Genomic DNA, 26517 nt, shown 5'->3' on the forward strand with positions numbered 1-26517 from the left:
CAAACAGAAAAAATCTAATCTTTTTTCCATCTGAAAATGCCTCAAATATTGGAAAACAGTTATCCTCCCACCCTACTTAACCAGACTTAAATTACATGCTTTCCTGTTCCTCTATCATCCTCTTTGCCTTCCTCTGAAAGAGTTTTAATTTGTCTATATCTTTCCTAAATGTGGCAATAGAATAGTGTAATTTAGTAGTTCGTATTTGGTAGATAAGGAAGATTACAGTATCTTATTAATTCCATTCTAAAATCTATGTCTCTCTTAATACAGCTTTGGATAGCATTAACTAGTAAGTATAGAATTGAGTTTGATTTGATTTCTATTCTGCCAACTACTACATAATTTTGGCAAATCCCTATATAGGCCTGTTTCCTAATCTGTAAAATAAGGGAATTGGGCTATGTTACTTCTAAGTTCCTTCCAGCTTTAAGCTATAATTCTATGATAATGAATTTAGTATTTGTCCTTGTTAAATTGTTTTTATCTGCTTTGCTCATTGTTGCAAACTGTTGAGATCACTTTAAATACTTATTCTGTCATGTCATAACAAGTTTGCATCACCTTGCAATAAGATTCATCTTCAAATTTTAGACTTTTTCAAAGTTTTAATCTGTACTGGTTTTTTTTCCCCTCTAAAAATACTATTTGTCATATGGCATGGCTTTCTGAGAGGGGATGCTATGGTTATCTAAAAAACCGAACATATTAATAAGAACCTATAATTAAAGCCTTTTCTTCATCTATCCAAATAATAAACATAGGGCTGAAAGAAATCAGAGCTGACCTGGCTTCCAACAAATCCCAGCTGAAATCTCATCTTCTATAAAAAGCCTTTCTAGATCTCCCTTAAATTGGCTCTCTGCTGATTATCTGCAGTTTATCCTGTATGCATTTTGCTTGTATATGATTGCTGCATGTTGTTTCCACTCCTTTCTCAGACTATGAGATCCCAGAGGGCATGGACTATCTTCTGCTTTTTTTGGCACAGTGCTGGGCACATAGTGGATGCCTTAATAAATACTTTTTAGCTTCTGAACTTTAGACAAGTCACTTCACTCCCTAGACCTGCTCCTTCTTTAAAATGAGTGTAAAAATCATCCAGGTATTCCGTGTTTTCTTGCTTAATTAAGTATTCTTTATTCCTACAACTGCGGAGGGTTCAGACTCCATTGATGCTAAGAGCATCCTAGTCATATTTTTCACCAGGAAAGTTGTGAGTCAGTCAGTAGGTTAACAAGCACTTACTAGGTATCAGATACTGTGCTAAGCGCTAAAGTATCCTTTGTGCTGTCAAGGAGACAATAGATAAATGAACCTTAGGAGATAATTAGGGCAGTCTCAGGTTGGGTCAGCAAGGCTGGACAATCAGTTGTGGTTGGAGCATAAAAGGAGAAAAGTGACCCAACTAACGGGATCAATGGTTCCTGCAAGCTAAGCAGGTGCCTTTTTCATTGTTCTGCTTAGAGAAGGCAATTTCCCAGAGTTCTTCAGGGGACCAATAACTAACCTTCCCATAGCCCTTTGCAGGAATTCCAAGCTCTAGATCTAGAAGCAAACTCACATAAGAAATCTTGGAAAACTGAATTCACAGATGTCTAAGGCTCCTTTCGAAAGGGGGAGTGGCGGGTGGCCAGAGCTGGAACTTGGCCGGGGAGGGGTTTAGGCCAGCAGGCAGTGCTCAGCCCCCAACTGCCAAGGACCCATCTTTCCACTAGACACCAGGGCTAGGAAGAAAAACTCAGAGCATTCCCTCTTCCCCTCCCCCTGGCGCTAGGGGGCAGGCCTGCGGGAGTCTGAGGCCCCACGGAAGTCTGCTCTCGGATTGGTTACGTCACCACCCGCCCCCGCCTCTCGACGATCCCATCAGGCGTTGCGGCACATCAGTTCCCACCTTTTCTCTCGCAGCCGCCCCCCCCCGTGCCCCCTCCCCCAACGCGCGCGCCCCCCCTCCCTGATTCCTTTCCCACAGTGCACTACGCTGGCGGCGGTGGTTCCGCGCCCCCGCGCCCCCTGCTTCTGCCTCTCGCCCCAAAATGGCGGACACAATGAGCAGGAGCTGCGCCGGCTTTCCCTGAGGAGCCCTTGAGAAGAAGCCTCGCGGCCCAGGCCGAGGGAGGACGACGACGCCGACGCCGAGGAAGGGAACGAGGAGGCGGACAGCGAGCCATCCGCCCCGGCTCTCCTTCGGCCTCCCCTCGCGTCGCCTCGCCCGGGGGCCCCGCCCCGGCTTCCCCCGGCCCTCGCGGCCCCCCGCCCTCCCTCCTCCCTTTCCCGCCGCCGCTTCCTCCGCCGCTCCCCGCCCCTGACCCCGCCGCGGCCTCCTTCTCGCCCGGCCCCGGCGCCATGAAGCTGACGGACATCGTGCTGCGGAGCTTCCGCGTGGCTAAGGTGTTCCGGGAGAACTCGGACAAGATCAACTGCTTCGATTTCAGCCCCAATGGCGAGACCGTCATCTCCAGCAGCGACGACGACTCCATCGTCCTGTACGACTGTCAGGAGGGCAAGTGAGTGAGCGGCCCCGCGTCCCCGGGCCCCGGCCCGGCCCTCCCAGCCGGCGCCCTCCGGCCCCGAAACCGCGTGGCAGCGGGCGTTGATCCCCCGGGACACCCTCTTGAGGCGCGGAGATGCCGAACTCCGTCCGGAACGCTGCCCGCCCCGTCCCAGTCCCGGCGCCTTCTTGCGGCCCCGGGCTCCTAGAGAGAGCGTGTTGTGTAACTGGGGCCCGCGTGGCCGTCCTTCCCCCCTACCCCCTGCCACCTTCCAATAATAACACCATAATTTGTATAGTGCATTCACGTGTCTCTCGCTTCATCGCTCCCCCTTTCAGGGCTTCCCAGCCTTTTTTTGTGTCTGGACCCTTTCCCAGAAGAACGCTTTTTAGTGCATAAAATAAAATACCTGCGATTGCAAATGAAAACAGTTCTATCCAAATAAAGATATCTCTCTTCCCTCCATCAAGTATTTGATAGATGAATAAAAGTCTCACAGGGGAAGTGACTTGTCCAAGGTCACTGCAGACACGTTCTGAACCCTAAAACGCTGCTCTTTCCACTACATCTGTTGCCTTGAGTTTTTCATCTAATGAAGGAGCATTTTGATTTCGTCTCTGATCAGAATCTGGCGTCACTGACATCTTTGACATTAATGTAAATCTTTTCCTCTTTTGCCCCATAAGCATTTTCATATTCCTGATACTTTTAAAACTGATTTTTTGGACCTGTTTTTGAACAAACTCCAGCCTTGACATTGAGGTTCACTTTTTAGTTGCTTCTGAACAAAAAAATCTACATTTGCTTTCTGCTTTGGGGAAAGAAAAAAAAAGCTTAGCAAGCTGTTGCTGGGAGATTGCAAAAACATGTTGATATTTTTTAAACTGTATGTAAGCTTTTGGTCACATCCCGAGTGACCTCAGTTAAACTTTTGGCTGTGTTTTATAACCCCTGCCCACTCAACTTCCTCACTTCCGTTCTTACCGAATCAGCACATTCTTAATACTTCCCGTTTACAATGGTATTACTTTTTCCGTTCTCTTGTCTAGTATAACAGTGTCTTTTGTGGACAACTCTTTATACCATTTTAAATTTGACCTTTAATGTTTGCTGTTTTGTTTTCTGGGTGTGGTGGTATGATTTTTTTTTTTCCCTGCTTAAGTGAACTTGGCTGGTCTGTCCTAATTTTAATTTAAGTGCTCCATTTGGAATACTTAATGTTCATATCACGCTTCCACAGTTTTTGTGCCAAAAACTGATTATGAAGTTTATTATTTCCTACAAATACAATCCTGATAGTCATGTCAACAACTAAATCTGTGATCAAGATTGGCTCCCAGTTTTTACTTATTTTCTTTACAGTTCCAAACTTCCCCCTGCTTATTTTTAAATGGTTGAAGGATTTTTTTCTCTAATGTTAGACTTATTTTTACTATGTTCAGTTTCTGTTGTCTTAAACCAGTCACAAATAGCTTGGTGTTTGTTTTACAATCTTAATTGAAATTGGATTGTCTGGTCAGTTTAATTTATGTGAGTTTTTTTTTCCCCTACTTCAGAATTCAATTTTTTATCATTTCTACGATACAGCTCTTTAAAAAAAAAAAAAAAAGTCTGGCAATAATTTTATTGAAGAGGCTGCCAACGGGTTAACATTATAAAATGATGTGGAGAAAGATTATTATGTTTAGATAGTGGAGTAGCATTTAATAGTAGAATCATGATTACAGGGATTGGGTAGACTAAATTCTCAATGCCTGACCTATCAAAAGTTACTTGAGGGACCACTGGTTAGTGGGTAGTCCTTTGCCCTTGTCTTCGTCCTTGAATGAACTTTGGGTCTGCAAAGCTGCTTGAGATAGGCAGAGAAGTTTGAATGAAGGGATTTAGTTGTTTTCTGTGCTTGGATTATCTTTCTCTTTTGGAAGCAGTACAAAAAAGGACACCTTTTAGGCTTGTTGGAAGTAATCAAGTGGCCTTAATCGTCTTTTGAATGCTTATTGTTGAGTGGCTTGTCAGCTGATTTTATGTTTATAGCATGAATTTCTTCATTTTATTCTTTTATCTTCTCATCACTTAAGACTTTGGGAAAGTATAGGATTGAGGGTACACTTTTATCTCTTCCCTGCTGCCTACTAGTTGTGAAACCTTGTGCATAAACCATTTAAATTTCCTTGGTTGCAGATTTTTCACATAAAATGAGGTTCTGGAATAGACCATCTTTAAAAGGTAATAATTTCTAGGTCCTTAGCATGAGTCCAAGTCGACAAAGCTTGAGAAAAAAAAATATTTTTTTTCTTGTACATTGGAAGGATAAAAAGTTTTTTTCCTAACATCTACATACTCTTCCTTTTTAGGATTTAGGAATAGAAAAATGATAAGTATCTATTGCTTAGCATTTTCCTATTTATCATGAATTTAAATTTTCCTTAGGGATTTTTTCATCCTTTCACTTCAACAATTGTGTTTTATTAGGGCACTTAGTGTAGAGTAGGGGTTCTGAACTTTTTAAAGGTTGTCAGGACCTTTTTGACAGTTTGGTGAAGCTTATGGACACTTTAGAATCATATTTTTAAGTGCATAAAGTAAAACACCAACCATTATAAAGGAAACTTAGAGTTATCCTTTCCATATCTCAATTTACTCATTGTGTTAGCATAAGAAATTAAATGGGAATTTTCGGGGGAGTTTTGTGGAAGCCACAGTTGACTTTCAAAGGCCAGCATAGCTCAAAATTTACAATAAGGTACTATAAATACCCCATAAGAGAAAAAGAAAAAAAATTCAGACCTAATCTCTGGTACAAAGGGAGGGCTAAAAAAATTTATGTAGATTTTCCACATCTCAGGCACCCTGAACCCTTAACACCCACAATATAATGTGGAAGAAATTACTATATCTTGAAATATAATTCTCAAGATATGTAAAATTTATACTGATTCCAGGTTAAGAACCCCCAGTATATAGCATTGTGCTGTGGTAATTTAAAGTTAGATAAAAGACAATCAACCTGCTCTCTTGAAGTTTTGTCTAATGAGGAAACAATATCTGACATAGATAATGCTAAAACAAAATAAATTCTAAATTCTTTAGAGATAGTAAAAAGTTGTCTAATCATTGAATGATTTCACTTTCAAATAACTTTTTGTTCAGGTGGGTTTTGCCCATTTTTGATACAGAATCACTACTATAGAATAGGAGGAGGAACCTTAAGAGATCAATTTAGCCCAATTGCTAATTTAGCTCATATTATAGATTAAAGAAAATGAATTCCTTAGGAGGTTAAACTACTTCACAGTTTCTTTGGCCTTCTTTCCTCGCTGCTTATCTCAAGACTTATCCTTCATATTCTCGTCCTCTCTTCCAAAAAAGCTTAAAACCTCTTACATAATCTGCCAAGAAAATATAACTAAATGCATACATAACTTCTCAACCCTTACATTGCAATATTTTCTTAATTCATAATCTCCAAATATAAAATCAGCATAATGGTTCTTCATAGTGAGCATCTTTCATAAAGACCACCTATAATTGATGCAGTCAGAAATTAATCTAGTGGAGGAGTTGCTTTATCAATTGGTTTTACTTAACTGTAGTTATAAGGGAGGGTAAGTTGGAATTTATGTGGAAAAACCTTAAGTGGTTTCAGTTGTGTCCCACTTTGTGACCCCCATTTTGGTGTTTTCTTGGCAAAGATACTGGAGTAATTTGCCCTTTCCTTCTCTAGTTCATTTTACAGATGAGGAAACTGAGGCAGGCAACTATTGTTAAATTATTTATCCAGTGTTACACAGCTAGTATGTGTTCTGAGGCCAGATTTGAATTTTTTGTTTGTTTGTTTTCCAAACCTTTACCTTCCATCTTTGAGTCAGTACTGTGTATTGGCTCCAAGGCAGAAGAGTGGTAAGGACTAGGCAGTGGGGGTTAAGTGACTTGCCCAGGGTCACATAGCTAGGAAGTATCTGAGGCCAGATTTGAACCTAGGACCTCCAGTCTCTAGGCTTGGCTCTCAATTCACTGAGCCACCCAGCTGCCCCCCAGATTTGAATTTAAGATTGAGTTCCTGATTCCAAACCTGGTGTTCTATCCATTTAGCTATCCTATGGGGAAATGACTGGTGTTTTTTTTTGTTTTGTTTTGTTTTTTAATCATCAGTAAAATTTTTTAAAGGAAAGAAAACTGATCTTTCCTTCAGAGTAAGCATAGCATTTCAAAACTGGTAATGTTTCCTCTCTCCGTCATCTTTGTTCTCCCTCAATAAAAACAGTAATGTAAACTATATATTAAAATGTTAGCCTGTTTTCATGGAAAAAAGGGATCCCTTCCTAGTCTTCGACATTTATCTCAAAAACACCTTTATTGGCAAACATAAGAAAGTCTACCATGTCTGGGTGGAAACTGAGAGTTTTAGTTATAAAGTTCCTTTCACATAGATGTTAACAGCTCACTACTGTTTATAAGCTAAATGAAGATAAAGCTGCCCATCACTCAGACTATAATTCACTTTGCCTACTGCTGCCTAAGATTATGCTTTATGCTTCCCTTCTGCCAAATTTTCAGTGGTGGTAGTCATTCTCGTCCTATTCTTCATGGACCCCCATTTAGGGTTTTTCTTGGCAAAGATACTGGAGTGATTTGCTATTTCCTTCTCTAGCTCATTTAACAGTTGAAGAACTGAGGCAAACAGGGTTAAGCGATTTGCCTAGGGTCACATAGCTAGTAAATATCTGAGACTGAATGTGAACTCATGTCCTCTTGAATCCAGGCCTGTCACCATATCCCTACCCCTCCAAAAAAAACCTCATTTTCTAAATAATGGCTAACTTAATCAGATTGGTGAGTAAGTAGGTAATAATTATTATATAGATTGGAGTATATTTTGGGTACTATCAGCATTGGTGCCATTTGAGGAACATGGCAAAATTTAATGTCTTATTTTTTACTACAGAGTGTAATTATTAGCATGCTTTACCCCAAATTCTATGGTCATTTAAGAGTTTTGTGAAGCTAAGTAACTGGCCTTATGCTAATCTGTTAACTCTATCCCTGAACATTTTCATAAATGAGGAAAATTGTGCATGTGTCTTCTTTTTGCTTATGCTTAGTAGAATCATAAATTTAGAGATGGAAGAGAATTTAGAGGTAATCTAGTCCAACTCTCTCATTTTATAAATGTGGAAACTGGCCTAGAGTGTTACATAACTTTCCTAAGGTCAAGTAATGACAGAATCAAGATTTGAACCTAGGTCATTTTATTTAAAATTTTATTTTCTCAGGAGTCAAGTAAAGGATTCTGGTCTTCTTTGAAAATGAAGGATAAACAACAGTAATATAGGACTTGCCTGCCTACTGAACATTTCCATTCATTCAATAGATTTTTAAAAATTAAACTATTATGTGTAAGGACCTGTTTTCAGAGAGCTTAGTATCTTGTAAGAGAGACTAGATGGATAAAAATAAATAATGCAAGTTCAGAGGTGATTTAGTTCTTTGAGCTGTTGGGGAGGGAAGAAGGCAGAAAGAAAAGGGATAGGGAAGGTTTAATAGAGATACAGTTTTGTCTGAGGTGAGTTTACTCTGTATGGTGCAAAATTCCTTGCCTTATTGAAACTTGGATAGCAAATAATATCTCTTTATGGATGACTATGGGTTCATAATTCTTTAGCCTCCTGTGCTCATAGTGAAATATGATGAATTTGAACAAGATTTTCTTTTATATTGAAAATATTAGTAAATATTAGTAAACTTAGTTTTCATGTTTGTAAGATTATTCTGTATAGGTCTTGGATTGATCATCTTGAGCAGATATAAGCCAATGAGCCTATTCCTTATATAGTACAGTTTTCTAAGACTTTGTGCCCAGGGTCCTCCTTAGTGAAGGAGTTGAGGGAAAAGAATTGACCAAAAACAGTAAGTAACTTTGCTTACTTTAGCAGTGTTTGTTTTTTTTAACAGTGCTTTTCAGTAAAATGAGATTGTTTATCAAGCTTAGCTATAGCTTGGGCTGCAGAAGCTATCTGGGAAGTTAAGTAACCAACTTCAACTCTTCTACTCTATGCTAAAGGGGCATGAATGATTCTTACGTTGTGTAATTAGAGTTGTTTAGTTAGAAGATTCAAGTAAAAAGTGTTTATTTAAATTGCTATAGAAATCAATCCTTGGATTTGGAAAGCCTAACATCTAGGCTAATTTTTTAAAACTCCATTATAATTGTCAGACATTTTATGGGGAGGAGAGAATGAATTCACTCTGAAGGGCAGATTCCATCAGGAAATGCTAACAAAATGGTTAACAAACAAAATGCCCTGCTTCTGATTTCACTTATAGAATAGTGCCCTCTTGATAGGGAAAGTGCCTCTTCTAGTGTGTCTGAACTAGGACATTATTTTTGAATCTATTTTCTTCTTAAAGAAGGTAGTTTTAAGAAATAACTGGTAATCTTTCAATTTTCTTTAATTCTGTGTTCTGGGAATTTTTTGTATTTGGCTCCCCCCTCCCCCCTTGTTCCCAAAATGGTCAAATTTTCTAAGCAGTGGAGATCCCCACCCTCTTTAAGGTTCAATCCATTAAATTCTTTTTTTTTTTTTTACTTAGTTTGTTATTTAACACCTTAAACAGATGAAAGGCCTGTCCTTAACCCAGTACAGTGCCTATTTCCCTTTTATTCCAATTTACATAAGGTTGAAGCTGTTTTCTTTTCCTTAAAGGATCACCAGCTAAACTTGGGTGCCTGTACTTATGATTACTGTTCTATAATGTTTTAAATTGATTTGTTTAGTGATAGACTTTGTATAATGTTCCCTTTCTGGGGTTTCTTTATTTTTATTTCTCTAGACCAAAGAGAACACTGTACAGTAAGAAGTATGGAGTGGACCTAATCAGATACACACATGCAGCAAACACTGTAGTGTACAGTTCTAACAAAATAGATGGTAAGTAAGCTTCCTTTCTTGTTTTTTAAGAGATGTTTAAGACCATTGCCTATTCCCCTCCTTCCCCCATGCCCATCTTTTAGAATAGTAGCTAGAATTTACATTTTAATAAGAATGTTTTGAAAACTTTGCTCTTTTATCAAAGCCTCTTGGACTATTACTGACAGAACTTGTTTCCCAAGTCATATAAACTGAAAGGAAACAAAAAACCTGTAATAGCTTTCACTTCAGAAGTTCCTTGAACTCAAAGAGTGATGTTATGTGTCATAATTTGAATGGGGATGGGTAAGAGAAACAAGGAGGAAATATCTTAATAGCCTCAAGAGATATAAATTATTTTAAATGATAGGGGTTAGCATAAAGGTAAGGGACTATTTTACATAGCAGGTAATAGGAAGAAAATGGTTCAAAAGAGGTTCAGTTGAAATAAATTCACACATAATGGCATTTTGGTGTGTTTATAACTATCCTTAACATTTTGAAATTGCTATCATAAAAGTGCTTTTTTTTTTTTTTTTTGACACTTATTTCATTCTTCTTATTAACCTAAAATGTTACCTGAATTTAATTCCTTCTTTCTAACTAGTGTTAAAGCTGTAGTAATCTAGGATTAGATAGCTTATCTTCACTCATAACTAAACTTTTGAGTTCTTTTCCTATCATAGAGTGGTTAGGTCTTACTTAGTATAGATTTTTACCATTAGATGTGACTAATATTTGGTTGTAATAGCTATTTTTACTTTACTAGCCATTCTTGTTAGCTTAGGGCAGTGATGGCAAACCTATGGCACAGGTGTCAAAGATGGCACACAAAGGGCCCTCTGTGGGCACTCAGCTACCACCTACCTCCCTCCCCCCCTTACCCCCCATTTCATTGCTAGAAAAGCAGAAGGACTTGGTGAAGATTTTCCCATCTCCCTCTCCATGTCTGATGACATTTTTTTCACATCCCTGCCCCTCTGCCCAGCAGCCCAATGATAGCACTTTCTCCCTTCCCAGTGTGTGTGTGTGGGGGGGTGAGGGCGGGTGGGGGCACGGCGATTCACCCAGCAGTCTGTGAGATGGATCCTCAGGTAGAAGGGGCAGGCATGGCACTTGCTCTGGAGGGGGAGGGGAGGGGCCTTCACGCCATCTCTAAAAGGTTTGCCATCACTGGTTTAGGGCATGTGCTCCTGTGCATCATTGAACAAGAATTGTTTAAGTTTCTGTCTTAATTATACGTGTATATCTACTTTATTTTGAAGGTGGGTGGGCGGGCATGACATTTTTAGGAGATTTTTCTGTACATTAATTGATTAAGTATCTTGATAAGCTTGTTTACTTCTGTATAAAAGTAGTTTTCTAAGTAAATAGTGTAGCCAGTGTAATTAAGCTAAGAAGGAATAATTAGGATTCATTTCACAAGGATTATGTTTAAATGCAATCAAAAAAGAGAAGTTTTTCCTTTTGGACTTTTCTCCTGATTTGAAAATCCTCCTATGTAGTGAAGAGGCATGTGTATATAAAGCTTCTCAACTAGGCTTTGAGTAAAAGAAGATACTTTGCTGGTTTTGTACTGTAAGGATGCTGCCTTTCTTGTAACCCTAATTACCCCCTTCCCCCGTTCTTCATGAAGAGCTCCAGCCTCGACCCTGTTTCCTTCTGCCTGATTCCAGGCTGAGGTAGTAGTTTGTACAGTTTGAGGGTCTATGATACCACCCGGTACAGGAGATAACTGTACAGGCCACTGCCTTGCCAGGGACAGAGCGCTGCCACCAACAATGGTTTGTAGCAGAGCATGGGGACAGTCTTCTTGCCTTCCTCTGTGAAACCAGGTAACTCTTTCTAACAGAAAAGGGATCTAATGATTCTTTGCGGGTAGGTAAAAGTACTGAAAATATTACTAGTCCTTAAATTTATTGTAGTTTTACTAAACCAAGGTTATAACATAGGTCCTAGGCTTAGCTGTTTGTCACATAGGTTACTAGTAATTAGCATTATCAAGCAGTTGCTGAAATATTTAGAAAAATAAGGACATTATAATGGAAACACTTTAAAGTTGTCACTTTCCTGATAGTTGGTCATTAGATACTTTGTTAAAAATAACCTTTTGTTCCATTCTGCTGGGTACCTTTTTCTAGCATCTTTCTTCTTCTTTGTATTCAAGTGTCTTTTCCAGACTGGTACTGTGCATTGATACCATTTCCTACAGCCTCTTTCGTTAGTTGTTCCTTGGTATTATTCTTTACGTAAAGGACTCTTATGTCTTATCAGTCTTTTTTCTAGCATTTTACCCCTTTTTTGTTTTTCAAATGAAGAGGACCTGTTGTGTCAAAAGATATACTTATTTTCTCACAAACATTTCTAGGAGTAATTAATTCTTTTCTTTTTATTTATCACAGTCTGATGATTGCTTAGATGATTAATATTAAGTTTCTTTTGAGAGGGTAAGAACAGGCTAGAGTTGATTAACAAGGCATTCAAGACCTTTTTGTATTCAGAAGCTTATATGGTCTTATGACTAGTAGGGGCAGGTAGGTAGCTCAGGGAAAAGAGCACCAGGCCTGGAGTCAGAAGGACTTGGGTTCAAATCTGGCCTGAGGCATTTCCTAGCTGTGTCAACCTGGGCAAGTCATTTAGCCCTGGTTGTTTGCCCAAGATGCTACTAAGATACCTGGTAAGGGTATCTTAACTAAAGTAGGAGTGAAAATTTGTACTTTATTAGATTTATTTTTGACAGTTGATGAAGCATAGTTTGATTTACATATCATAACAGATTGAGCTTGTCTGGAAGCAAACTAAAACACAAACTTTGTCAGTCTGCTTAGTTGGTATTGGGGAAAGAATACTGAGAGTCAGATATCCATGGTCCTAATTCAGATTCTGCCACAGACTTGCTTGGTGACTTTGGATTGGCTTCCATCCCTCTCTCTAATGGGAAAGGTTTGGATGTAGTTAATCTCTAAGGTCCTTTTCATTTGTTATTCTAAGATGCCTTGAATATATTAAATGCTATCAGCAGTTTCATTTGCCAAGAATTTTTTAAATAAGACATTCAGTCAAGCTACTTTTCTTGCCTACTATCTGTATAACCTAGCATTTCACAAGTTTTATCTGACATTTTTATGTTCCTTCTTCTGATCAAGATGGACAAAATGCTGCTCCCTCACTTTGCACCGATGGGTGAAGACCATGCATGTGCAGTCAGCCTGGGTGAATTTCTTGGCTAGTTTGGCTGACTCAGTTTCCTCCCCTGTTTTTGACAAAGAGGGTAATCTTTGAGAGGGAAGGTGATGTTTATGGATGAAGACTGTGGAAACAAGATGCCAATTTTAAAAAAGTAGATCTTCTTATCATGAATTTAGTTTTCATCTTTTTCAAATGAAATTAGAAGGAAAGTACCCAATAACTTCTTAGCTGACTGAGACTATTGCTTTGATACTTTGTGTGCTTTCAGATACAATCCGCTACCTGTCCTTGCATGATAACAAATACATCCGGTACTTTCCAGGACACAACAAGAGGTAAGACCCAAAAGGAATGGGCAAGATTCATGTAGGTCTCTTAGGTTATCAGAGTTAGGGAAAGGGAGTCTTACCTTTAGTTTAGAAAAACATCATTTATTCCCTGTGTGCTTTCTGTTTCCTCACTGGTCTTCTGCATTTGGCAGCATTGTCTGGAGTACTGAGGATATATAATACATAATAGATATGGCAAATGATCTGAGCAGGAAGAGAAGGCTCTTATCTAGTGGCTTTTTTTTCTTTCTCTGTGTGCATGTATATACATTTTTATTTTAAAATCTCAAAGCAGGTAGGATTTTCTCTGATTGACAGAACTTGGCTTATCTCTCCATGTATTGCTAATACAGATAAATAATAAAAGCTAGCCTTAATTTAGTGCTTTAAGTTATGCATAGCACTGTACAAATACTAAGTCAGTTTGAACCTTACAATAACCTTGTGAGGTAGCTATTATTTTTATTCCTCTTTTGTAGATGAGGAAACCAAGACTGAGAGATGTGAACATGTATATTCCTAAATTATATGGCATTACTTTTAAAAGTTTACTTCTCATAGCTTTAATTTTGTCTTTGTACATGTAAAGATAGTTTTTAATAATAATACTAAGAAGAGCTGGTATTGTTATCATTATCCTTTGTTCTATTTATAGTGTCTTGGACAGGCTGGTAGATTCACTCTGACAATGATTTAGAGCTTGTTTACATTTACTTTTCCTTTTTTTCCCCATGAATTGGATTTGTTTTGGACATTTTTCAGGGTGGTAGCCTTGTCCATGTCACCAATAGATGATACTTTTATCTCTGGGTCCCTGGATAAAACCATCCGACTCTGGGATCTTCGGTCTCCTAACTGCCAGGTAAGTCATAAGAATTGACAGGTCCCAACAGTATTGTAAATCAGGGCTTTGATGAAATTGTAGGTTTTAGTACATTATTTAGTAGTTTACTTTGAAACTTACCCTTGAGTTAGAAAACCATATAGCATTATTTCTCTTAAGTTTCAGTTTTTCCAAACCTTAAGCAACATTTATATCTCTTGTTATATTAGTTGATGTTGGTATGGTAGAAATATCTCTTCTCTGGGTCAATGTGGTGAGTAACTGCTACCAAATATATATGTACCTAAATGCAGAAATTATAGAGGTACCATAAACTAATATTTATTACTATGCTTTAGAATATAGGTTCAGGCCTCAGAGACAATCTGAACATCATTAGGATTCTCACCAGGCTTCTTAGAAGCAAAATTAGGTCAGAGTGACAGAAATGTGGTTCTTTTACTTATTGCAATCTTATTCATTCCTCTTAGAACCATAGAAATTAGAGAGAAGATAGATCCATAATCCCATACTTCCTTCATTGTCTTAAAAGTTGAGCACTTTTAGAGTCATTTCCTATATCCCCTAAAGAAACAACTTCATCAAATAAACTCTAGGTAAAAAGTAAGTCAAGTTGTAGATTAAACTACACTTAGGGTTCACAAATAGACTGATTGAGGAGGAGGATTTACATTACTCCTAACCAAGGAGTTAGGAATTGAGATTCTTCCTCTCACTTCTTATCTAAAGAATGTTTAATTACTCTTACATCTTTTGAGAAAGATGAGTTTAATGTGAAGACTAGGATTTTTAGTTTAACAAAAATTTGTGAGAGGAATGGTGGCCAGACCTGAGAAAATCAAATTGTTTCTGATTTCCATTTTGTAATTGATTCTATTCTGTATCACCCCCAATATGCAAACATTGCTTAGGCCATGTTTCTGAGTTAAGTTGAGAAGTTCATTTTCCCTCTCTGAGCCAAATTGTTCCTAAATCACCTTAATTCTATAGGATTTAAGTCATTGTCCAATACTCCAAATATTATATTTTATAAAGTTTATTAATAATCACTTGAAATAGAAGGAATAAAAAGGAAATTGAAGTATAAAAACCCAATTATCTAACAAAAGTAAACCCATGTGAGTAAGTTCTCCCAGCTCTCAAAAAGCCCGTGTCCACAGCTGCCTGTGATCACAAGAAGAGAGCCTGAGAGACAGGGCTACACAAAATTTATATCCTGCCTACATCAGCATGTAACATGAGAAGAAGGTTAGGATGCTGGGAATTGTAGTTCTGGGGTTCAGATTCCAATTACACAACCCCTCCCCCCTTGTGATTCCCATGGAAAATGAGCATGTGGAAATCTCCCAGATTTACATGCCTAGTTTCTCCATGGAATCAGTACACATAACCAACTTACATCTCTAAAGATCTTCAACTAGAGGTATATACAATATTGTACTTTCTAAGGGGAAATTGCAATAATTTGGGGATAAGAGGGAAATAAAAGAAAGAGAACAAAACTAATGATTGCTAGGCACAATGACAAAAAGCCAATTAGGGAGCAGTCCCTTTTGGCATAACAGTGTATATTCAAAATAAATGTGTTCAACCCCCCACAGTTCAATTTCACTACATCCCAAAGTTCATTCTGGACATTTTGGTGCAGTGTGAGGTCTGCAGGCATCTCTATGGCGCTTTCTCCGAACCGTTCACTTTCTTGATTAGGGGAGGTAGCAAGTTTCTTATCCTAAAATTACTCTCAAACAAGAAAATTTTTTATAAATCTAGAATTTTATGACAATTACACAATCCCCCTGAGGAGGTTGTTGACAAACACATCAATCTCCCTGAGATACATGACTTGAGTTATGAGGTATGTGAATCAATTGTTAAAAGGAAGTCAAAACGAAAAAAATCAAAATTAAATTGTATGTAAAAAAAAGAATAATCCCATAACAAACCCTAGAATCAGGACCCAGTAAAGTGGTTTATGTCCCACAAACCTGTAGGACTATTGCAGCAATGTGCACTTACTCAATTAGCAGCCAGGACTACAGAAAATTGCCACACTATGAAAGATAGAAAAGGGACTAGATTTTTTTTTTTTAAGCAACTTTCTTTGAATCTGGCATGGGGAAATCCTGTGTCTGATGTCAAACAGTTCAAAGAAATAATTTGTTTCTACACATCTTGCTGCCCATGTACAATTTTTTTTTTGAACCTTTATTTTTTTTCTTAGTGACAGTTTTAAGAAAGAAGGGCAAGGGCTACTTGTAGACTTTCCAGGATCATACAGCTTGAGGCCAAATTTCAGGTCCTTCAGACTCTAGCCTAGTGCTCTGTCCTCTGTGTTACCTAGCTGCCTCCCCGTGTACAGTGAAGGGAGAGTTTGTTATCTGGCTTACAAGCCTTGTCAGGATGCAAGTGGACAACAAGAAGTCTGTTATCTCTGCAAAGTTGACTATTCTTCAAGAAAATCTGGACTGTTATAACACTATGCAGATGGATACCACCGGTGAACTTTCAATAGCATCAGGATGGAAGCTACCCCTGCAATCCTTACTTCCATCTAACCATATTATTTTCCATCATCTATGATATCTCAGACTTTATAACCAATCATTGTTTTATGTTTCCTGTTCTTTGTTTCTCTTGTACTTGACAAAACTATATAAAGCATAGTAAGCCCTATTTCATGGTCTTTTGACTAAGGATTTGAGAAATCCCTTTTACTGTGAATTGCTAACCTTAACAGTAAATTGAATGTGTTCAGCACTTTGTGCCACAGTTAACCTTAATTTCATTTGCTACACTCCTAATTAATAAAAGCAAATAAAAAATTCCTATAAAAATGGTAGCCTCATTTTGAGGTTCCTGGATGATAATTACCATTAGAACTGGCAACAAGGAAGAGAATCTGAATCTAGTATCGTATGCACAATATATACTATGTCCCACCAGTGCTTGTTGTCTTAATTGGGATTTCCTGGAACTTTGGAGAAATAGCCTTTTTATGTTCAATTCCAGCTGTATTTGGCAGCCAGCATAAAATCTTAAGTATAAGAGAATATACTTATGTCAAACATCAAGGGTGTGACTCTGTCCTCCTCCCTCCCAAATTTCAGGTTGTCAAGAGGTAAATATTATTCAGGATGAATCCTGTGGGAGCCCCATGGGTCTGTGAGCAAAATAACTAACTGTGGATTCTTAAAATTTCTTCCTATAGGGCCTAATGCATCTCCAAGGAAAACCAGTTTGTTCTTTTGATCCAGAAGGGTTGATTTTTGCTGCTGGGGTCAATTCTGAAATGGTTAAACTTTATGATCTTCGTTCTTTTGATAAGGTAAAATGTTGATTTTTTTTTTCCCATTCTATCCCAACATTTCCTACATTTAGAATGGGGTTTGGCAATAGTAGAGGATAGAAGAATTTAGTTGTGAAAATTGTGGTATTTTAAAGTAATGAATAGACTCATTTTAATATATGTACCTTCCATTGCAATTTTTCTTGTTTTGGGTTACCATCAAGTAGCAGTTATATGGAGTTTATATAGCTTTCCAAAATTTGAATTTAACTCTTATCTTACGTTATCTTGTTTTGTTGGGCAAGAGGGAAATATAGGTTATTCTCTTTCTCTTTCCTGTTCCTTAAAAAGCACTTTGATCTTTTAAAAAGACCACTGCACTTCTAAAACATATTCAGGTTTTCTGTATCATAATATCTTTAAAATAGGACTTAAGTTTATATTCTCCAACTCACAGAGGAAAGTGCTTTGTAAACTGTAAAGAACTGTATAAATGTGAGTTACTGTTTTTAGCTAAAAAAGAATTTAAGTGTCACCAAAGTTTCATTATCAAAAGTAATTATGATCCAATATTATCTTATGAATCTAATTTTTTATTTTCTATTTGAAGGGACCATTTGCTACCTTCAAAATGCAGTATGATAGGAACTGTGAGTGGACAGGCTTAAAGTTCAGCAATGATGGCAAACTCATCCTTATATCTACGAATGGCAGTTTCATTCGCCTGATTGATGCATTTAAGGGAGCAGTAATGCATACATTTGGGGTGAGTTTATAGTCTTGAAATTGCAAACTGTTTATTCTTCAGGCTATTGTCTCATTAAGATAAATGAATTTTTAGTTGCCTTCTGTTTAGCTGGTTTATGGCTAGTGAGTTGGAGAGTGGGGTTAATCATGTTTATGTGTGAAATTAGAGTATTCGCATAGAAGTTTACTTTTTTTGTTTTGTTAACCCTTTCCTCTCATCTAATGCCTATAAAACACAATAAAGAATAGTGAAGGTAGATTGTGACCTTTATAAAAATACTAAGATATTGGAGGTGAACATCAAGAGAAAGTTATGATTAAACTTTCCTGGATGGTGGGTATAGTTAGAGATGGCAGCTGTCGGTGAGTTTATTTTAAATCTATAATGAGAACAGTTCTTTTGTCCTTTTGTTTTTAGGGGTATAACAACAGTAAAGCTGTCACATTGGAGGCTTCCTTCACTCCAGATTCTCAGTTTATTATGATTGGTAAGATGTTTCCCTTCCTTTTTATAACTTTGACTTAAAGACTTTGAGTTCTCAATTCTTCTAGAGATTGTCTGGCATTAATTATTAAAGTGATATTAATAATTACTTATGGAAATGTTTTATGTGCTGATGAGATCATAAATGAAGTGTGGTTAGATCTGGGCACCAGAATTTTAGCAAGGATCATGATATAGATCTCCATATTATATATGGATTAATTGAAGTAACTAGGGTGTTTAGCCTAAGAAAAGACTTTCAAGGGGTGAGGTATGCTAATTATCTTTTGGCCTGTTAAGGACTATCTGGTACTTTGGGATTATATTTATTCTGTATCAGGGAAGAATGAATATTGATGGGTGGGAGCTGTAAAGAAGTATACTTAAATTTTTATCATAAGGAAGAATGTCCTAACAGAATTATCCAGAAATTGAATGGTTTGCTCTAGGGCAGGACTTCATCAGAGGTCTTAAGAGCAAAGCCTGGACTATTGCATTTCAGATAGAGAGGATTCTTATTTAGGTGTGCACTGGAGTAGAGTGAGATATCCTGATGTGCCGTCTGTGAATTCGTTTTTCAATATTATGACAACTATACTTCAATATTTATTTTATTTCATGCATTTAAAAACATCAATTTAAGAAGGGCTCCAGAGACTTCACCAGATGTCAAAAAGGATGCATATAGTACAAAGATGGTTCAGAACCTCTGGTCTATGGAACCTCTTAAGGTTATAAACCAGTGACAGAGGGTGGGTAGTGCCCTCAAAAAAAAAGACATTTAGGAGAGATTCAAGATGTAGAGTAATGGTGGAGAAAAATGATTACTGTTTTGGAAATAATTAACACTCTTGAGATAATAAGGTAGAAATGACCACCAGTATGCAGTTGATTTTTGTGGGCATAGAACTTTCATGAAAAGTTTTCTCTCCCTCTTTATCCTAGTCTTGTTATCTGAATAGAAGTTTTTTTTTTTTTTTTTTTTTTTTTTTTTTTTTTTTTAACCCTTACCTTCCTTCTTAGAATCAATACTACATATTGGTTCTAAGGCAGAAGGAAGAATGGCAAGGGCTAGGCAATGGGGGTTTGATAAGGTCAAAGAGATGTTAGGATGAGAAAAGTGAGAAAAGAGCCATGAATAAATGTTGGGGTCTGGCCCAGAGAGAAAGAAGCTATGAATAATTTTCATAGAGATACCTCTGTGTTCTGAAGGCCACAGCAAAGCTGTCCATTAAAACAAACAGGGGGATATCTGGGAATGAACTATGGCCCCTGGGATTGTTTGGGTTTGTAGAGAAACCCTAGAAATGTTTCGAGCAATGCTTTTACATAAACAATGTTTTCTGGGAAAGAAACACCTCCTAAATATGATGTAATGCTTAGCATTCTATTCTCTATTAAAATCATTCTCATATTTATAATAAATGGAGTTTATGTATAACCCATGTCTGTTACTTTTTCTCTCAGTTTCAAAACCCAAACATCAACAGGGCTTAAGTGACTTGCCCAGGATCACACACTTAGGAAGTGCCTGAGGTCAAATTTGAACCTAGTACCTGTCTCTAGGCCTGAATCTCAATTCACTGAGCTATCCAGCTGCCCCTAGAAGATTTTTTTTTAAACAAAAACTTGATCTTTGCTAAAGTTGGTACCAGTGCTATTATCTATAAACACTGTGAAGTTGTAGGAAAGTACAACTAACAGTATAACTTGATCTTGACCATTTGTTTGTCATTAATGAGAAGTAGCTTGGATGTTCATGGTTGAATATAGAATCCAAGAACAGTATGTCCCCAAACTCATGGTTCTCTTTTAAGCTATTAACCAGATTGAAGACTTTGGGGATGCTCTGTAAGATATTTTTGTTCCATTTTGCTGCTGCATAAGAATATTTTAGTTATGGATTCTATCAACGCAAATAAGTCCATTAAGCCAAATTTCCTAGCTAGGTAGAATGTGATAAAATTAGATTTTTAGGACTAGTACTGGATTGTACACTTCAGTAACATTTTCAAGCAAGGTAAAGTTAAGTATTCAACATAAAAAGGTGTATCATTCCAATCAGTAAACTAGGTAAGAAAGGTAATATATGCTATACTCCCTTTCAGATGAGATCTTTTAGTTGTTTCTAGTAATTGAATATCCCTCCTCTTAGAGACTGATGCCAGAAACTGAATGAGGCACTCCTTTCTCAATTGCTGCTTTTTTTTTTCTTTTTTCAGCAGGATATTAGAATGAGGCTTTTGACGGGGCTTTCTGAAGACTTTGTGTTTTCCCCTTGTTGTATTTCTAGAATTTAATGCAGTTGTTTTTATTCCTTATCTCTAGGCTCAGATGATGGTAAGATTCACGTCTGGAATGGAGAAAGTGGCATAAAGGTGGCTGTGTTGGATGGGAAACATACTGGTCCCATAACCTGTTTGCAATTCAATCCCAAGTTCATGACCTTTGCCAGTGCATGTTCTAACATGGTAAGTGTAATGAAATGCATAGCCTCAGGTAATACCCAAACAGGATTTTTGCTGGGTCCCAAGAATAGGTCTCCTACAAAGTTAATGGCCCTGGATTAGGATTCATTGCTATCCTTTATTTTATTTCCCATGGTACCCTTCTCCATGCTTTTCAGCTCACATGACCAACCATGGTAATGTACACATGTTATTCACTGTGTGTATAATTTATAGTTTCACATTAAGCCAATTCAAGCTATCAAGGAGTTGGGTAAAGTGTTACTCAGTCTCTTCCTGGCTTCCTTGTATTACCTGGCTGCTGAAACTTTATCCTTTAGAGTCATCTCCTTTCTTGCTTAGTTCATCTATTTATCTCCAGTCCAAGATTGAGTTCTTTCTGCTCTCTTGATGCCTAGAAATCTCCAACAACTAACCCTTCCTTGAATGTCATGGAAAATCCTTCTCCCAAGCAACATTAGAATAGAATAGATACCCTACAGTACTGTACTTATTCCTACATCTACCTATAACCTGAATTAGGGAGGGAGTGGGGACAGGGCAAGGATTTTTACTACAGAATTTACCCCACAATATATACTCCCCTTTTCCTTGCCAGAACTTCCTGGCATGTCAGTACTATTGGAACCTCTGCTGGTCCAACCTTTTCTCTTTACAAAAGAGGAAGCAAAAATTGACTTCCTTCATAGAGTTTAGTGACAGAGGGAAGATTAGAATTCTGGTTCACTTTGACTTAAAATTAAGTTCTTTCTACTATACCAGTTTGTCATCTCAACATCAGAGTTCTCATGTTTCCCTCACCTTACAAATCTAATCAGTTACCAAATCTTTTCAGTTCTACCTTCATAGCATTCCTCAGTATATTCCTCACCCATGCAATTAGCACGTTAGTTCAGACCCTCATCACCTCTCACCTAGATTGTTGCAATAGCTTCCTGATTTTTATCTCCTTTCCTCAGATTTTTCACCACTCCTATCCAACTTTCCATATTGCTGATAAAATGCTTTTCCTTAACTCCAGTGGCTTCCTATTGCTTTCAGGATCAAATACGAACAACTGTTTAGTTTTCAAAGCTTTGACCCCCAACATGTCTTTCTGGCCATAGTGAATATCACTCACCCTCTTTGATCCAGTCAAACTGGCTTTCCTCTGTCCCTCACAAACACCAGGTTCCATCTCTCATCTTTGTCCCTTGTACTTTCCATGGTCCATACCTGAAATGCATTTGTACATATGCCTTATAAAGTCCCTGATTTTTTTTTAAGATGCAGTTTAAGCAATACCTTTTTCGATTTCCCTTTCCTCTCTCCCTTCTTCATAGTGCCCTGCCATCCAATCTACCTTACATTTAACTACTTGGTATATATTTGCATATGTATTCTTTATAAGCTCCTGGTGAGTGGTGATTGTTTCATTATTTGGATTTTATTCTTGCTACATAGCTCAGTGCTTGGCATATAAGTAGGTACTTCATAAATACTGATGATGAATGAAGGCAGGATCACAGAGTCAATGTGTTTGACACCTATTCCCATCTTTTCCCCTGCCCAAATACCTGGTTTTCAATCCTGATTCTTTCACTTAATATTGTCTTCTCCTTACCCCCCCACCCCCAATCCTAGAATGTTAGTATTGTTAGAGACCTCATTTTACAAAAAAGGAAACAAATTGCTGAAAATTCAGATTTGGCCATGTCCCTCATGCTTTAGAGGTATGCAGAAGCCTTTGGTATTAAATACAGAAAGCCTGTACCATCCATCCTGCTTTGCTCAGAACTGAAATAATTTTCTTCTCCTTCCAGGCATTCTGGCTGCCCACCATTGATGACTGATCATTTATCAACAGCGTCTGCACATTGAAGGGCAGCCAGTAAGAGGAGAAAAGGGACTGAGTATTGGGATTATGTTGTTCTCCTGTCCTGAAGCATCCTTCTACCCAGCCCTTTTTGTGGACATTGCTATACATCATTTTTTAAAAAGTCTCCTTTGCTGCATTCCTTCAAAAAGGACACTTGGTGCTGCAGACCTGAAGTTGGATCCAGATTTTCTAGCTGTTGCCTGTATCAAGCTCCTCCTGAGGGGTGAGCTGTGTCAGGCTCATGGGCATCAGTGTGGACCCTTGGCATAGCCTCCTCTTTTGAATGTATAGGGAGCCTATAAAATCTTGACTCCACATATTTTCTTTCCTGCACCCTGTCCCCATAAATGCATGGAAATCTAGTTCTGGTTTTGAGGTACTAGTGCAGTTTCCCCTTTTCCCTCTGCATGTGTCATGATTGAATTTTCCCAGTATTGTTGTGGCTTTATTCCATAGCCATCATGTTTCTTCTGTGCCAAAAGTTTAAAAATAGTCAATTCAGATGTCTTAGGTACAGAGGGAAGGACAGAGCTATGTAAGGTCTTGGTTTGCAAGGAACTCAAGGAACTCTGCAGACTTAGGGTGAGGGTGCCAGGTATGGACTTAGTTGTGTGGCTAACTCAACCTGGCTCAGTCTGTTTCTCACTTATGGGGAGTGTAGAAAGAGGCCAGGGAGTCTTGAAGAGGTGACAGGTCAAGTGCCTCCAGCAGTCAAGGAGGCTTACCTCCTTAGCAGACAGGGGGCCAGCCCTGTGTAAGCAAATGGCAGCTGAGCTGGGATGCAGCTAGGTTGTCTCTGTCCAATGATCTTTTCTGTGTACATATTTATGAGGTGGGGTGGGGGTGGGAGCCTATTTTTTTACTTTAGAAATCAATAACTATTTCATGTGGGCCAGTATTGTGGAATGAGTCCAAATTGTTTACACTGATGCTTTCTTTCCTCTACCCCTTCCCTCACCCCCCAAAAATCCTGTAAATAACCTGCAGATAGTCTTACCCCTTTCTCCAGCACCCAAACTACAAAGCTGATTCTGGGCTTGTATTTTTGTTAGTGTCTAACCTTTTTTATATGACTTTTTTCTTATTTTACATTTCAGTTCTGTGTGTGCACCTTTATTTTAAAACAAAAAAACTACACATTGTAACATCAGGCTTTAGTACAATAGCCTTATAATCTCTTGTTCTCACCTGATTCTTGGTGTTGTTGGTTCTTTAGCTAGGCCACAGGAGAAATGCTTTCACCTTCAAGATGAGGAACAGCCTGTTTTTCTGCCTGGGAGTGTTGCCATAAGTGTTAGAAAGTTTTCCCTCTTTTCCTTTTTCCGTTTCTTGGAGGACAAACACGGTTACTGCCTAGCCTGGAGGCCATTGATTGGCTTCCTTAGGTGATTGCTGGCAAACTCTACTCTGTATTTTCCAAGCTTTTATAGTGGAAAACTCTCCAGTATTAGTCCCTGTTGTACTCTAGCCCATTCTGTCTTTGCGCATGTGGTGTGAACAAAAGTCACTCTGCATGATAATGTCTCAGAAATTGTGATTCCCAAACTAGTGGTTTCAGTTTGTAAATAGCCTCTGTGCTAATTATATTGTGCACACTTATGCTCTTATCTGTGTTCTTTGCATTCCTTTTGGGGTAAATAAGGGAAAATTATGTTCCTCTTGTGTTAAGGGTAGAAGTTAGTATGTGGTGGGAAGGCCCAATAGAAGAGGCACATTTCAACTGAGGTGCATACATATGCCTCCTGTATATTGTATCAGAGGTGTGGGTTGTCTGTTTAAAAGGTAATGCACTGGGCTCTTATTGCCCCGAGCCACCATCAGGTTTGAGTAGGAAATCAAGGGGTAAGATGAACAGTTCTGGAGTAATCATTATTTAGTCTTGCTTTTTTAACAAGACAGGGTTCCTCTCTTGCTTGATATACCTTCCACAAGAGTGACTGTCTAGATGTAGTTCGTTTCCCTTGTCTCAGAGTGTTAGAACAGAATGAGTATTCAAGGAACTTCTGATGAAGGGTACAATATAGAGATAACTGTTTAGGTCATGAGGATGGTACCTGTTTTGAAGAACGCAGTTCATGGTAAAGGTGTTTGGAAGGGACTGAGCAGTTCTGGGGAAGTCACAGTGCTTATAGGATTAGGTGTATAGGCCAGGGACAGCAAGAGGCTGTGAGTTCTGTACCATTTTAGAAGAAGCCAGGGGATGGACAGGGGAAGTAGAGTTGAAAGGTTTTTATCAACTTGGGATGGAAATTAGGCCTACCAACCAAATAAACTACCTTTCTTTTTAAAGGTCAAATCATCTACTGAAATGTATTTGTTAATATTATTGGGGATATATTTTTGTGGTTACCATAAGGCCCAGCTTGCTGCACCCACCAGGACACCTACAGGTTGCTCCAAGCACCCCACTCCATCCCCTTATTTTTCTCCTATTCAAATCTCTTATGAACCTAAAAATCCTTTTTTATAGCCTTTGACCCATCCCTAACAAGTACTGTGGGTGTACTAAATCTTCTCCAAAGCTGCAGAGCTGATAGGTGAGCCTGTGGGCATAATTACTCAGTCTGGGGGAATTTAGGACATAATTGGAAAGAAGTGTCTTCTGGTAATTTGCATTTCAGTGGCACTTTGATCCTTGACACTTCCTGTGATGCAAGGAAGACTAGAAGGCCAAAGCTGAGTGAAGGGACAAGTTGGGCAGAGGCAGACTGCTTTGGGTGGCCAGGATTGTGGATGATCTTCAGGAGGGAGGCCATTGTGATAATCGGTTGGAACATATTACCGGCTACCTGGCACCTAGAGTATAGTGGCAGGGGAAGTGACTGAAGAAATTAAACACAGATAGGAATTCTGGTGAATTGAACATCTACATAAATTTTTACCTTATAAAGTTTAGGGGGCAGTTAGGTGACTCAGTGGATTGAGAGCCAGGCCTAGAGACAGGAGGTCCTGGGTTCAAATCTGGTCTCAGACACTTCCTAGCTGTGTGACCCTGAGCAAGTCTCTTAACCCCCATTGCCTAGCCCTTACCACTCTTCTGCCTTGGAACCGATACACAGTATTGAAGGTAAGGATTAAAAAAAAAAAAAAGTTTAGCAAAAACAGCCAATACTGACCCTGGGCAAGTCACTTGACCCCCATTGCCTACCCTTATACCACTCTTCTGACTTGGAGCCAATACACAGTATTGACTCCAAGACAGAAGGTAAGGGTTAAAAAACAAAACAAACAAACAAAAAAATCAGCCAATACTTCATCTGTCAGACATGCAATATGCCATATACTTAGGTCTAATGTGATGAAGAGAGGGAGGTAATATTTTTTCAACTTTTCACCAGGGCCTTGTTGGGTCATATATTTAATTAAAATATTTGAAAATCGATCTAACCTCTCCCTACCCCAAAGGGATCAGGATAATATGAGCTCTTTTTAATGATAGCATTATCAAGCATTTATGGGTACATTAGTAAACTGCTGTTCTTTCAATCCTTATATCTGCTTAACTTTGCCTCTTTTCCAGCTGTCACTTCTTTTAGTAGATTCTTTTACTTCATAGGGTTGCCTTTAGCAACTCCAAATCTAGGACCAAGTAGACAAAAAATACCCTGATAGAATTGTTTACAAATTTTCCCAATCGGATCTCTTCTATGAGCAAAATGAATCAGCTTTTTGTGTATAGCATTTGGATGTCTCGAGGTCAGCTTCCTTCTAGATCTCTTCAGAGTGGGGAAACTACTTACTTGTAAAATGGTGTTAAAATTATCTGGAAGTGTTCTTACATTCCAACATTTTATAATCCCTGTGAGGTTTTTAGGTAAAAATCGTGGTGCATATACAAGGTAAGAAGGCAATTACTCCCATTTCTATAGCAACGTATCCTGTGATAAGGCTAGAAGACTATAAAAACAAAAG

At 38.4% G+C, this 26517-nt stretch overlaps 1 protein-coding gene across 1 annotated transcript; it reads left to right on the plus strand.

Annotated features, from left to right (window-relative positions):
- Positions 1-2296: 2296 nt before the first annotated feature.
- Positions 2297-24901, plus strand: WDR82 (WD repeat domain 82). The gene is made up of 9 exons (XM_044674561.1): positions 2297-2507; positions 9324-9421; positions 12858-12924; positions 13681-13780; positions 16971-17087; positions 17659-17814; positions 18214-18283; positions 20608-20750; positions 22550-24901. Exons 1-9 carry the CDS (start codon positions 2347-2349, stop codon positions 22577-22579), a joined length of 942 nt encoding a protein of 313 aa, XP_044530496.1. The 5' UTR covers positions 2297-2346; the 3' UTR covers positions 22580-24901.
- Positions 24902-26517: the final 1616 nt, after the last annotated feature.

This window comes from Gracilinanus agilis, chromosome 1 (genome assembly GCF_016433145.1).
Source record: "Gracilinanus agilis isolate LMUSP501 chromosome 1, AgileGrace, whole genome shotgun sequence".
Lineage (NCBI taxonomy): Eukaryota > Metazoa > Chordata > Mammalia > Didelphimorphia > Didelphidae > Gracilinanus > Gracilinanus agilis.

What these genes read in the sequence shown, in the direction of transcription:
- WDR82 (XM_044674561.1), top strand. Translation starts at nt 2,347, where the DNA reads ATGAAGCTGACGGACATCGTGCTGCGGAGCTTCCGCGTGGCTAAGGTG. An exon ending in CAGTTCTAACAAAATAGATG is followed by an intron (nt 9,422 to 12,857) that starts GTAAGTAAGCTT and finishes GTGTGCTTTCAG; the next exon opens with ATACAATCCGCTACCTGTCC. An exon ending in TTCGGTCTCCTAACTGCCAG is followed by an intron (nt 13,781 to 16,970) that starts GTAAGTCATAAG and finishes TTCTTCCTATAG; the next exon opens with GGCCTAATGCATCTCCAAGG.